The 13,208-nt window shown below is 34.4% G+C and overlaps 1 protein-coding gene across 1 annotated transcript in view; it reads left to right on the forward strand.

The window, feature by feature from the left end:
* Positions 1-13,208, forward strand: part of GRIK2 (glutamate ionotropic receptor kainate type subunit 2) — a 633,334-nt gene that overhangs the window by 377,141 nt on the left and 242,985 nt on the right. The window contains exons 7-8 of the mRNA XM_055329533.1: positions 9,759-9,902; positions 12,819-12,926. Coding sequence (XP_055185508.1) covers positions 9,759-9,902; positions 12,819-12,926 — 252 coding nt within the window. The remainder of the gene's footprint in view (positions 1-9,758; positions 9,903-12,818; positions 12,927-13,208) is intronic.

Here is a 13,208-nt window from a genome sequence, read left to right on the forward strand (position 1 = left end):
ATAAAAGTTCAAAGGAATTTAGTAAGTGTGGTAGTAAAAACAAATAGGATTTTCTGCTTGGGAAATGGTGCATTTTAAAGATATATGTAGGAAAGAAAGAAAATTATGTAGAAATATTCATAGTAAATACGTAATTCTTGGAAATAATGCAAAATAGTTATCTCCTAAAGCTTTCACAATTGTTAAAATTCCATGGACTGAATTTCAGACCATATAACACTCTAAAAGCTTACAGGAAAATATTATCATTTGTAAAATTATTTTGTTGAGTGTTATTAAAGAAAATGTCATTTAGCAAGGGTTCTTGCAAAATTAAAGACCTAAAATTGAATAATATAAACATAAAAGGCCAATGAAAACTCTTACTGTCAAAATTAGCATAGATCACATTTTAGATTGTATTTTACTAGTTGCTATTCAAAATAGGTTAACTAATTGTCACCTCTTTTGGGTAGCTTTTAGCTTAAGCCAGAGAGCATTGGTTTGAAGAGACATAGACATTTATTCAAATTCACGGGGACATCAAACAAATGAATCTGTTAATTACTCATGGCATTAATCCTGGCCCAGACCCATTACTTTCTGAATCTCAGCAACACTATCACCCAGTGCTATCTTCTTCACTTCATCTTCAGAGGATTGCTGAAACTTGAATTCTCTAACTCATCAATTTGATGGTGAAGCTGAGACCCACTCTGTTCTTTTCCCTTTTCTTTTTGATATCTTCTCCTTTTTTATATCTTCTCCTTTTTAGCTTTCATGGGTGCTGAATGCCATACAGGTAGCTACAAAAATTCATATTCATTTTAAAGATCTTTCATCATGCAGTTTTTGACATCTCCTTTTCAAATAATCTACAATAGAGGAATCTCTCTGGTCAGCTAAAAAAATGTAAAGTATAGGCATATCCATATTTTTACTGTGTAAGAGGACACAAAAGAAGATAAAATCTTGGGATCTTAGTGAATGAATTTGGATCAGAGACAAAGGGTTTTAGTTTTCCTCTGCAGAGTCCTGGGAAGCCAGGGTGGGTTTTAAGATGGATGGATACTTTAGCAATGAAGTTAAAACAACAAATAAAATATAATACAAGTATTAGAAGATTCTATTGGGCCATACAGTAATTGGGTAGAGTATGGAACACAGACAATGGATAAAGAAAAGTGACTTTTGATTTCCCTTATTTATTAATTCATATGAAATGTTGATCCAAAAGTTTATCAAACAAGCACATAAAGCATACAGAATTATGGGAAGAAGATAGATAAATTAAGATTATGATTGTATTACAAAGGCCAAAATAAAATTGGAGTGAAATCTAAGTTTCCTAGGAATATGAATGTAAACCACAAAACACCTTAAAATCCAACTGGTTCCAGCCCCTCTTCTTACTGATGAAGAACCTGAAAACAAGAAAAAATACAAGGCAGATTTATCTGCAGTATATCTGTCCAATGTTAGCCCTTCCTTTACTAATAAATACAAGACACTATAATACATTGCCATTTATATTTATTCTTAAATTCTATTATATTTCTACATATATTTCAATATATATATTTCTATTATATCTAGTCTTAAATTCCTTATATTTATTCTTAAATTCTAAATTTGTCAGGTAACATGTGTATATGTAGAGTTTTTTATAGTTTTTTAAAAAATATTTTATTTATTTATTCATGAGAGACACAGGAGAGAGGCAGTGACATAGGCAGAGGGAGAAGCAGGCTCCCTGCAGGGAACCTGATGTGGGACTGGATCTTGGGACTCCAGGATCACTCCCTGAGCCAAAGGCAGACGCTCAACCGCTGAGCCACCCAGGCATCCCTTTTTTATAGTTTTTTGTTTGTCTTGTTTTTTAGCTTTGAATTGTGGCATTGTATACACATCACATCGTATAGGGATCACATTGTTGTTGTATGATAATCTCCTTCTTGCTCCTTTCCCTTTCAGAACTTGGTCTGCCTTCTTGAACAGCATGAATTCTGTTCCCTCATTTAGGGTAACAGTGGGTACAGAAGGGTTGAAACATTATACTTTCTAAACCAGTTCCTTGTTTTGGATCATATCCATCTTGAAGAGATTACCGCTCTTCTGGTGATCATCATCCTCATCGTCTAACACCTGCCTATGCACCATGTGCCAGAGACTGTGCACACTGCTTTAATGTATTATCTCATGCAGTCTGTGCGGTCCACGCAGCTGCTGGTAAAGAACTCTGTTTCAGAGTAGTACAAAGAGCCGGCAACAGAGAAAGCATGATGGCAGCTGCAGTGTAACTGGGAGAATTGTCTCTGACAATTGGCTCCCGACTGGGTCTGAGGGCATTTCTTCTTTAGTCCCCTCAGTTCAGTTAGCAGCCACTGCGCACCTGCTCTGAGCCGGGCAGAGTGCTGGGTGTAATGTGCCAGCTGAATGAGTGAACACCAGCCTGCCTTCCATGTGTGATCCTCACCCTTGCTCAGAGGGGTTGATGATTCTCTGTCCCATTTAGTCTTGTGCTGATTGCACAAGGGAGCTCCAGAGGTCAGAATCTACCCTTTCCCCACTGCCCTTAATATCCATACCTTTTTAATTGAAGAATAATATTTATAACTGTTTTTCTCCTGGAACTCTCTGGTTTTTAAAAGTGATTTTTCTAACAAGGACAACGTAGGGTGGATCATCATTTTTTATGTTCAATTACAAAATGTGGAAACAAGGCAAAGGGGATTTAATTTTTTTCATTATTTGTTTTAGGTAAAGGATCAAGTCAATGAAAGAGCCAGAATTCATAAGGTTAAATTCCATTAGTTAGACATGCTACTCTTTGTGCTGTGTACTATACTTCAGATGGGAATTCAGAAATGAGCAAAATCTGAGACATAGGAATTCCAGAATGGATCTGCCACCTGCCAGCTAGCATTCAGATCTCAGAGGGGACCTGCCTGCACTTATTTAATGGAAAGATAAATGTGTTCACGGATCTGTTACTATAAATTCATTTAGAAGCGGGACAGAGGCTGCACTCACATCCCTCCCAGGTCTGAGCTGCTGGCAGATTTGGTTCACTGTACCTCTGGGAGGTAATACATTCTAGCTAGGTGGTAAAGTGTGATTGTTATTCAGAGCTTCCTAATACCTGTTTCTTTTACAATTCCAATGAACTTTTGGGTTGAATTTGTCAATTTATTGAAAAATGCCTTTGTGCACATACTATGGGCATGGCAATGTATGGAGTACTGTGCAGGGCATTACAAAGATAAGCATGGCTATTACCCTAAAGTTGCTAATGGTCTAGTAGGAAAGAAAAAGAGTGAAGAAGCATAAACAGTTTTATTAAAACTAGAATGTGCAGTGAAGAAAGAAGATACAGATCAGTGATGCTTAGTTTGGGAGGATTCTAGATACTTCTAGAATAAAATGAAATCTAAGAACTATCTTTCCAAAAAATGCATGATCACTCTTTAATTTTAGATAGCTGTGCTGGAGTAAAATTGACATACTATAATCTTCCCATATTTAAATTGTACAATTTTATAAGTTTTGACATACATTTGTACCCATGAGATTATCACTAAATCAAGATACAAACATATATCACATCACTCTTAAGAGTGATTACATTTAAATGTTAGTCATTACATACAACCTTGCGTGTATTTGGAACCCAGACCAAGAGCCCAAAATGGAAAAACGGTTTAAGCAGAATGACACTGTCACAAATGTAACTCTGCTTGTCATAATAGAAAAAATAAATTGCAAAAGGTTATGTGCCATGCTCCCCGAGTGAAAATTCAGTGGGAGGTACCCAAAACCCATACTACCTGAGAAAAGGAACGCTCTTCTCATTGGAAAGAAAAATAAATACTTTGGATAGCTTTTTTGTTTTTCCTGAGAGATCTTTAGTATTTCTGAGAGATTCTATGTACCGATATTCCTTCATATGTTTATATGTAGTTCAGAATTGTTCATTTCTAGCTATTTGCTTCATATAAATAAAAGCTCTGTTTAAATTTTGTAACTCCTATCTCTCTCAGAACTTTACAAAGGAGATGTTTAATGATGGTGATTATAGTGATCAAAAACAGAAATAACACATGCAGTCAACATGAGCATGCTTGGTAACAACTGCTTAGTACTAAATGCTTCTGTAAATGAAATCTAAATATATAGAAATGTTTTGACCTTTCACAGAATATATGATTATTCCTGCTTTTATATATATTGGGAAATGTTTCAATTATACATACAAAATCAAAAATATCAAACAATGGTAATTTTTGTTATTTGAAACTTTGGAGAGTGTCTAATTCCTCTGATTCTGCAATTATTTAAAAATGCATAGTGGACTTTTCCAGAGCATAAAAGAAATATAATCTGTTCTTTCAATACTTGAACTGTCTCATCAGACTTGAGGTTACTTGAGAGAGATGGAATCATACTGGGTGACTAAACCAATTTCTGTGGCAATAGCTCAGCCATAAAAATTAGCCACTTGTCACTCTTTCACCTGCATTCCCCATACACACTCCATGCCTAAAAGTAATTAGACTAGGTTTATGATAAACTGGGCAAAAAAATTAGTGAGATGGTTATTGCATATTTAAAATGTATGCGGATTCTTATGATCTTTTCAAGCCACCCATTTAGATCACTACAGTTTTATTGAAATATGTAAGACTACATCGCACAATTTTAAAGATTTGCAAAGCAAGTTTTTGGCTGACAGACGTTCTTTGTAGGCTAACTAACTTATTTTGGAAGGAAAAATAAAGTCCCAACTGCAGGGGGGTCCGATGAAGTGTCTCAAGTCTGCTCCTATTACTACTATCGATAGACACTTGAGCTAACAGTGAAGCATAGGATTTCTTAGATCTGTTGTACCTACCTACTCTGTGCTTTGCCCTGTATTCCCAGGGTGAAGAGATAGTTTAGCTTTCTGATAAGTGAGATCCATTTATATATAGCGAGTAATTATTCTTAAAGGAGAAAAGAGGACAGACTATTTTATCTTCATTGCTGATTTTCTTTTTTCTGCTTAGCTTTTGTCTTTGTAGTTTAGGATGTGAATGACTACAAGTGTATCTAACTCCCTCCTCTGGATTTTAATAACCAAATTGTATACATGTTCATTTTTAATTTAATTGGTTAAATTGCAGTTATGTTTAATCCTGAAGCTTTCTTTGGAGGCAGCTATGCTGTAAAAGGAAAAAAAAAATCTTACTTGGGAGCCAAAGGAACATTTGTTTGCATCTGAGCTCAGAAACATAGTCTCTTTGGGACCTCAGGACATAATTGTCTGGTGTTCAGCAGAGCCTCCAAAGATAGGAGACCTGATGCTATCATTTTATCCTCTATTGCCTTTCATAGTTGTGGTAGGAATAGGCTTAAGACGGCAGCCCGGGTTTCTCAGCGGTTTAGCGCCGCCTTCAGCCCAGGGTATGATCCTGGAGACCGGGGATCGAGTCCCACATCAGGCTCCCTGCATGGAGCCTGTTTCTCCCTCTGCCTATGTCTCTGCCCCTCTCTCTGTGTCTCTCATGAATAAATAAATAAAATCTTAAAAAAAAAAAGGAATAGGCTTAAGAGAGGTAGTTGGGTATGACAGTTCAGTGAGTGTAAGAATTAGGGCTTGCCGGAGTCTTGTTTCTAAATCTTATTTCTGCCAGAGACTTGTTATGATAGTTTGGGTAGTAATTCAAAGAGCCAAGCTCTGCCTGAATCTTGTTTTCCGAGTCTTCTTTTTCAAGGTGATGAGACGTTGAGAAAATTACTTTGACCTTGCTAAGCTTGAGTTTCCTTCTTTCTAAAATCATAATAGTAATATCACCTAAAACATGGTCCTGGTAGAATTAAATGATACAATGCAGGTAAAGAAACTGACTCAGTTGTGTAGTATTCTGTAAGCATGCAATATAATTTGATAGTAATAATAATATTATAAAAATGATTAAGCAGTTAACCTGTATGCCTCTTCTACTTGGTTCCTCTTCTCTTCCACTCCTCCCTTTTTTTCCCTCCTATTTTCCATCAAGAGGAAAGTCAAGGCGAGGGACTATAAAGTCAATATGAGAGGGTGGAAGACTTAGCAAGAGCAGCTGAATCAATCTTTACAGTTTAGGGTTGGGAGTAAGAGATGCCCCTTAAGCCTGATCTTGAAAGACACTCTTAAGACCTTTTTCCTTTTGAGAACCCCCTGAGCAGCCACTGCATAGAAGAAATCTACTTCTTTCATGAAATCATTCGAGGTTAGTGTTCCTAACTTCCTAACCTATTATTGACACAATCTCATACATAGATGTATTTTTTTCTGAATTTATATTTGTCCATTCTCCATAATCTATACATTTCCTTACTATGTAGTCCATTTTTTGTTATGTATTTACTACTTATAAAAAAATGAGGTAGATTAATACATTCAAGTACTCATCAACATTTCTTTTATTTCGTAACTTTAAAATCATTTAAACTATTTTGTTTTATTAAATGTAGAGCTCTGAGCAAAAAAGCGGAGAGAAAGATGTGAACTCCTGATACATTGTCTGGATTCAAATCCAGCCCCACCTCTACATGCTAGGAGCTTAGGCCAGTTACTTACCTATTCTCGGACTCAATTTTCTACTTGGTACCAACTCAGTGATTTCCAACTGGATAATGGTTGCAAGAATTTGAAGGGGATGATTTAAAGATAATGATTCATACATAGTAAATACTAAATGAGTGTTAGCTAATACTATTAGTAGTGTAAGACAGACTTTCAAGCATATGCCTTCTTTTTTTTAAAAAAGATTTTATTTATTTATTTATGAGAGACACACAGAGAGAGGCAGAGACACAGAGGAAGAAGCAGGCTTCATGCAGGGAACCCGATGTGGGACTCGATCCCGGGGCCCCAGGATCATGCCCTGGGCCGAAGGCAGGCGCTAAACCACTGAGCCACCCAGGGATTTCCAAGCATATGCATTCTTGTGAAAATAAGAAAAACATTTTTGAAGCATCAGTTTTCTCACAACTCTTCAAAGGTGAAAGAATTTGCTTGTGTATAGTTTGCAAAGAAGATAGTAAAGCTGAGTCTGACACGATAGCAAGTTTAAATGGAAAATAGCTCCATATTATTACATGGAACAACTAGTCTAAAAGTAGGACAAAGATAACACTCTAAACTGATGAAATTATCAGAGAGTAGTTTCAGAAGTTCTCTGTATCACTTTTCATAAATCAACATATTTTAAACTGGAAATTCAGGAAGTAATGTGATCAGCAACTTTTTAATGACTTACAATATTTTTTCTCTAGTATTTATCTTCTATTTAATAAATATTATCTTTCTTTTATAATTTCATGTAAGATTACAGATGTCAACTAGTTTTGTTTTATTATCAACTAGTGTGTCCTCTGATCTTGATGCTGAAACTATATACCAAAAACAATTTTTCAAACTCTTAATTTGGCAAAATTCTTTCTTAGTATTGTCATTTTAGATAAGATACTATTCTAGGATTTTCATATAAGTCATATAAGACCATGTAATTCAGTAAATCATGGCAGGGTGGTAGTAATATCATATTTATATTATTTTAGTTATTTTGTGGAAATAGATAAAAATTTTCATCTTGAAAATTATTGAATGACATTTAGCAAAGTTTTAAAGAAACTATAGAAAATAAAAAGAAAAAAATTAAATTCCATAATTATTAACTTTCAAGAATAATCATTGGTTTCATTTTAGGATATTTTCTTCTCTTTGAAAGAAGAATCGTGCTGTTGTTGATATAACATCTAATATTGTGCTTAAGAATCCTAGCTCTGAGCAGAGAGGCTGTTTGGGTCTAAGGCCTCTCCACTTGTTAACTGTGACTTGGCTTAGTTACTTAACATCTCTCAAACTTGGTTTCATCATTTGTAAAATGGGAACATTAGTAGTGCTTTTATTAAACCATTATTGTGAGAATTAAATAAATTAAATAGCACATATGAAGTACCTATAAAGATATATAATGGCTTATGCTGGACATACAGCTCTGTATAACCTATTTTTACACTTCATATCACGTGCAGTTTCTCATCTGAGTATTTTTCAAAACGTGGTTTTTAGTAGTTATGTAAAAAATATCATTGTAATTTTATTGTGTCTCCTTAGGTTCGAACATTCAGTATTTTTTAAAAAATAAGTCATGTGTGTAGCTTTTGTTCTTCTCTCTGATTTGCTTAGGGCAAATTTCAGAAAGAAATTACTAGGTTAAAAAGCACATGGATGTTTTTAAGGCTCCTTTGTGCTGCAAATTGCAAAATTGCCCTTTATCTTCCCTCGAGTAGTGTGTGAGAGTGTTCATTGCTCTATACCTTTGTTAACAGTGATATTTTTTAAAATTCATTTTGTTTTGAAATCAAACGTGTCTTTCATATCTTGGTAACTGTTTTTACGACCACCTGTGTGGCATATAAGATATGTCCTCTGATGTTACCTCAGGCCAAAGACAAATAGTCTAATCCTCAGGCTCATGATGTCTGCCTGTATCAACTCTGTGATTCCAGTTCCACTCTGCAGCCATGAGCATATGAGAAAGTAGTCAGCTGGTATTTACAAAATGAAGGTTATGAATCTGAGCTATATTCCCCAAAGATTTATGAACTATAAAATGGCATTATTATTATGTTCTGTCATTGCATTGTGCTCTTTAGCTGCCTTCCATTTTCTGTGGTAAAGCTCCTTAGGATCCATTTGCATGAAAGCTACTGTGTGTACTCATTTTGTATTGTATTGTGGCAAACGCTATAATCTACAGGGTTCCTATTCATTTTGGAATTCATTTCACAGCTCACTAATTGTGTGAATGAGAAGAGGAAATATATGCTTTTATTCCGAAGCATGCCAAGCAGATGGCCCAAAGTTCATTGCTAGCAGTACTGTCGGTGTGGTCCTCTTCTGTAGGTAGTGAGCCTGGCATCGATCCGTCACACACAATGTGAGGGTCCATTTAACACAGCAGTTGACAGTCACTGAGCCTCTGGTTGGTTATGACTTATAAACATTTTATTTTTTATCATCAACTTCTAAAGTGGTCAGTCATTTTGAGCAGGTGCAAACACAGTAGAATTCATATTCGTTTTACTTGAGAAGACAAAATGAACCTTTATTCATATGGAAATTTGGGGAAAAGAAAACAGTACAGGGGATTAAGTTTAGTTTCTTAAAAAGGGATTAATACATGTATTGAGATTCAAAACTGTAGCATTTCTGAGACTGAACCTTTTGAAAAATTAAGTTGAAGAAAAAAGATTGTGGATTATATCTAAACTTTTTAGGTGAATCTCCTTTCAAATCTCTTGTCCTTCCTGTATAAGGAAATTGTTTATTTACTTTTATGTACAATGTGTAATTTATGTAACCATTCTAAATGTTCCCAATTGCACTTATCCTGTGTGTGTGTGTGCATATTGTGTAGTGAGACAATCAAATAGAGCCAGAGGAGATGACAAAAAAATGAAATAATGAATGTCTTCACACATTTCCTACTTCAACAAGGATACTAGGACAATATGAAATTGGATTATTACTTTGGGAGATGGGGGTAGGTCCAATATTCTAATGGAGTTGAGGTAGTAATTTGATCACAGTATCTTATTTAAGAGAACCAAAGCATCAGAAATACCTACATGAAAATAAAATGAGTGTATATTTCTCTCACTCCTTCCTTCTTTCTCCCTTTCAAAACCTCCTACTATGGGTTTCACTTGTTGTATTGACTCCATATTTCCTTTTTCTTGGCTTTCAGACTGATGCTGCTCTAATGTATGATGCCGTGCACGTGGTGTCTGTGGGCGTCCAACAGTTTCCCCAGATGACAGTCAGTTCCTTACAGTGTAATAGACACAAACCCTGGCGCTTCGGGACCCGTTTTATGAGCCTAATTAAAGAGGTATGTTAGGAGAAGCACATATGCCTGCTCTCTTTTGTCCTCAAGGTGAATGAATTGAGATTATTTCAGTTTTCCTAACAGGTGACCTTTTACTTTTATCTTTTGAATTAAATTTACTGTCTTCCTCCATACAAGCAAAATTAACATTTTTTTCTAAATGATGTGGAACAAAAGGGGGGGAAATTGCATGACAAATAAACGGATATCTTTCAAAATATCTGATTGCGTTTGGTAAACAGATGAAAATCTCTGACTTATGGTTTACGACATTGTTAGTTTTCACCTTCCTGAATCTTTATGTGTATTACTTTTCATTTAAGTGGAGATGCAGTGTAAAGAATGCCTATATTTTAGGCAACCACTTTTAACATGAATGCCATTTGCACCCCACTAAATTACATGTCTTACAAGAATTGTTATTTAGATTTGTGGTTCCTAAATATAATGTCTAGTTATTTTAAGTATATTAGCAGTTAACATAAAACAGAATTACCTGGATTCAGAGAAGTGCAAAGTTTACTTCATATTGATAATGCAGTCATTCTTATGGCCATATATCATTTCTGATTAGAGCAGTTATGGTTATAGACCAAGAATGCACATAGTGAGGGAAAAAAGGTAAAATTCTAAACATCACACACACAAACGCACACACACTATTCCTAGTTATCCTATCATGAAGGAAATCCCTCTGTCAGTTTAGAACACATTTCATTTGATTATAACAGGAGTTTTTATATGAAAGTGTTAACTATGAAAATGTAATCTTTGTTAGGAAAATCACAGGGATTATTACCATACGAAATTTTTCTTAATGGCTTTAAAGAAATCATCAATTCATCATATAATAAATTATTCATCTTGAAAATAAAAGTGAAAATAGGGTCATAATTATAAATCTCCAGGTTCTTGGCAAAGAATACTCATGAATTTTCCACACGTAATTTTTAATGTATTCTCAGGTAGGTGAAACAACACACCTAAAACATATGTAGTTCCTTTATTTACTTCACATTCTACATTTATGTCTGCTTTAAAACTAAGCGTCCAAGAGCTGCAAACATAGTGCATAGGTTTGTTGGTTAAAGAACTGCATTCTGGATGCAGCATCTGAATATTGACGTGTGTGTCAAACTGCCCTATAAGAAACAGTTGTGTGAAACTCACTATTGTATTGATTGTAAGGTGTTGTCGAGGACCTAGTCCATTACATCACACAGTGCTCCTCTTTATGAGGACCAACGGGAGACATTCTTCTCAGATTTCAGTGTCAGGAAAAGCTGAGCTTCTCCTGGGCAGTTGGTATGTCTTAAATTACGGGCCCTGTATATGTGTTTTTATCACATTTTCTTCATTGCTTTGGTTGCTAGGAAGTTCAGAATTAAATTTGTGGTTGCATTTTATTAGTTACGCATTCTTACCTGATGAACATTTCTTTATGGTGCCTTTACCTCAGATAGTTTTTTTTTTTTTTTTTTTTTTTTTTTTTTTTTTACTATTTTCTACTTTTATTTCTGTACTTGTTAATCACATTGTCTATTTTTGTACTAGTATGCATTTCTGTTAATCACCTAAAATTATTTTCTTGGGGAATGTTGGGTTAAAAATATTTTTTCTTCCATATTGGAGACCACTTAACAAGTATTTCAACTCAGTGATGAAGTCTTAAAATATGTATATAGATAAGTATTATAACTGTTTCTGTTTTATTTGCAATTTTTTAGCTTAGAACTGTTTTAGAATCCCTATACATAACTATAGAAATACATGGAGGCTAAGAAATGTAGTAATAATTATATTCATTTGTATCCCTTCTTGAAATGTTACCTGTAACCTATTTGGTTTTATTTCTTTGGATCTTGGTATATATTCTTTCAAACATTAACAGCTGTGAGTATATGTTACATTATTTAGAATTTTCACATGTAACTATTTTTCCAAGCTACTTCCAAATGGCAAATAATGGAAAACATTATTTTTTGTATATAGCCAGCAGAATGAGAAAACTTTTTATCAAAGAAAAATTCGGAAATTTGCTCACCTGTGATGGACTGAACCCATTATGTAATTAGATTATTATATTTTCACTTCCTTCTATGTGTAAGGCCTCTTTTACAGGAAGTATAGCTTGACATGAAGTAATTTTGATATATTTCTCCTGGTCTTGCTTAAGGGAAAAATAAAGTAATAAGTTAATTATTCTAAGAGGAAAGTGTATAATTGAAGTTATATAACATAGGTTTTCCTAAATTCAGTTTCTTTCTCTGTAATAAAATAAGTTTATGTTCATATTAGTATGAATTTAGGAGTGGTATTTTATAACAGTAATTCTATTTGGAGTCTCCAGTGAGATATTCACTATCTCATGTATTATAATAAGTGACAAAATTATTCTCAGTTTGCCAAAGGAGGTTTGCTAGTTAGAACAATCTTCAAATATCTCATAAAAAGTTATACACAGAAAATCATTATTTAAAATGAAAAATTTATAATAGGTTTTATACTGGGACTAAAACAGTGTCTGTAGACAAAAATCCTCCAAAGCTCATAAGAGGAAAATGATGTTTTATTTATTTATTTTATTTTTTTATAAATTTTTATTTATTTATGATAGTCACAGAGAGAGCGAGAGGCAGAGACACAGGCAGAGGGAGAAGCAGGCTCCATGCACCGGGAGCCCGACGTGGGATTCGATCCCGGGTCTCCAGGATCGCGCCCTGGGCCAAAGGCAGGCGCCAAACCGCTGCGCCACCCAGGGATCCCGAAAATGATGTTTTAAAAATCAGTAATGATACCAATTTATGAGAAGTAATGAAAATAGTGTTTCCTATTTTTTTGTGTGAAAAAATATTTTATCTTCCTTTACTTATGTGTTAACCCATTGTATTTATTTATTTGTTTGTTTGTTTCCTACAGGCACACTGGGAAGGTCTCACAGGCAGAATAACTTTCAACAAAACCAATGGCTTACGAACAGATTTTGATTTGGATGTGATCAGCCTCAAGGAAGAAGGTTTGGAAAAGGTACTTGAGTCATTCAACCTATTTACTTTAATTATTAAGTGAAAAAAATCCTAATGAAGAAATAGGGAAATATTCCCTTTTGTAGTCACATTTCATGGGCATTTGACTTTATCGAATAACAAATATACATATTCGATTCATTATATTGAATATAATAATTGAGAATTAGTATTCAAGGATAAAAAGTGTCTTAAGACAACTAAATATTTTATTTTCTCATCACATTTTTCTTATACTTTGAAATGCATATAATCTTTATTAGCTTTAAGATTTAATATAGTA

This window comes from Nyctereutes procyonoides, unplaced genomic scaffold, assembly GCF_905146905.1.
Source record: "Nyctereutes procyonoides isolate TBG_1078 unplaced genomic scaffold, NYPRO_anot_genome, whole genome shotgun sequence".
NCBI lineage: Eukaryota > Metazoa > Chordata > Mammalia > Carnivora > Canidae > Nyctereutes > Nyctereutes procyonoides.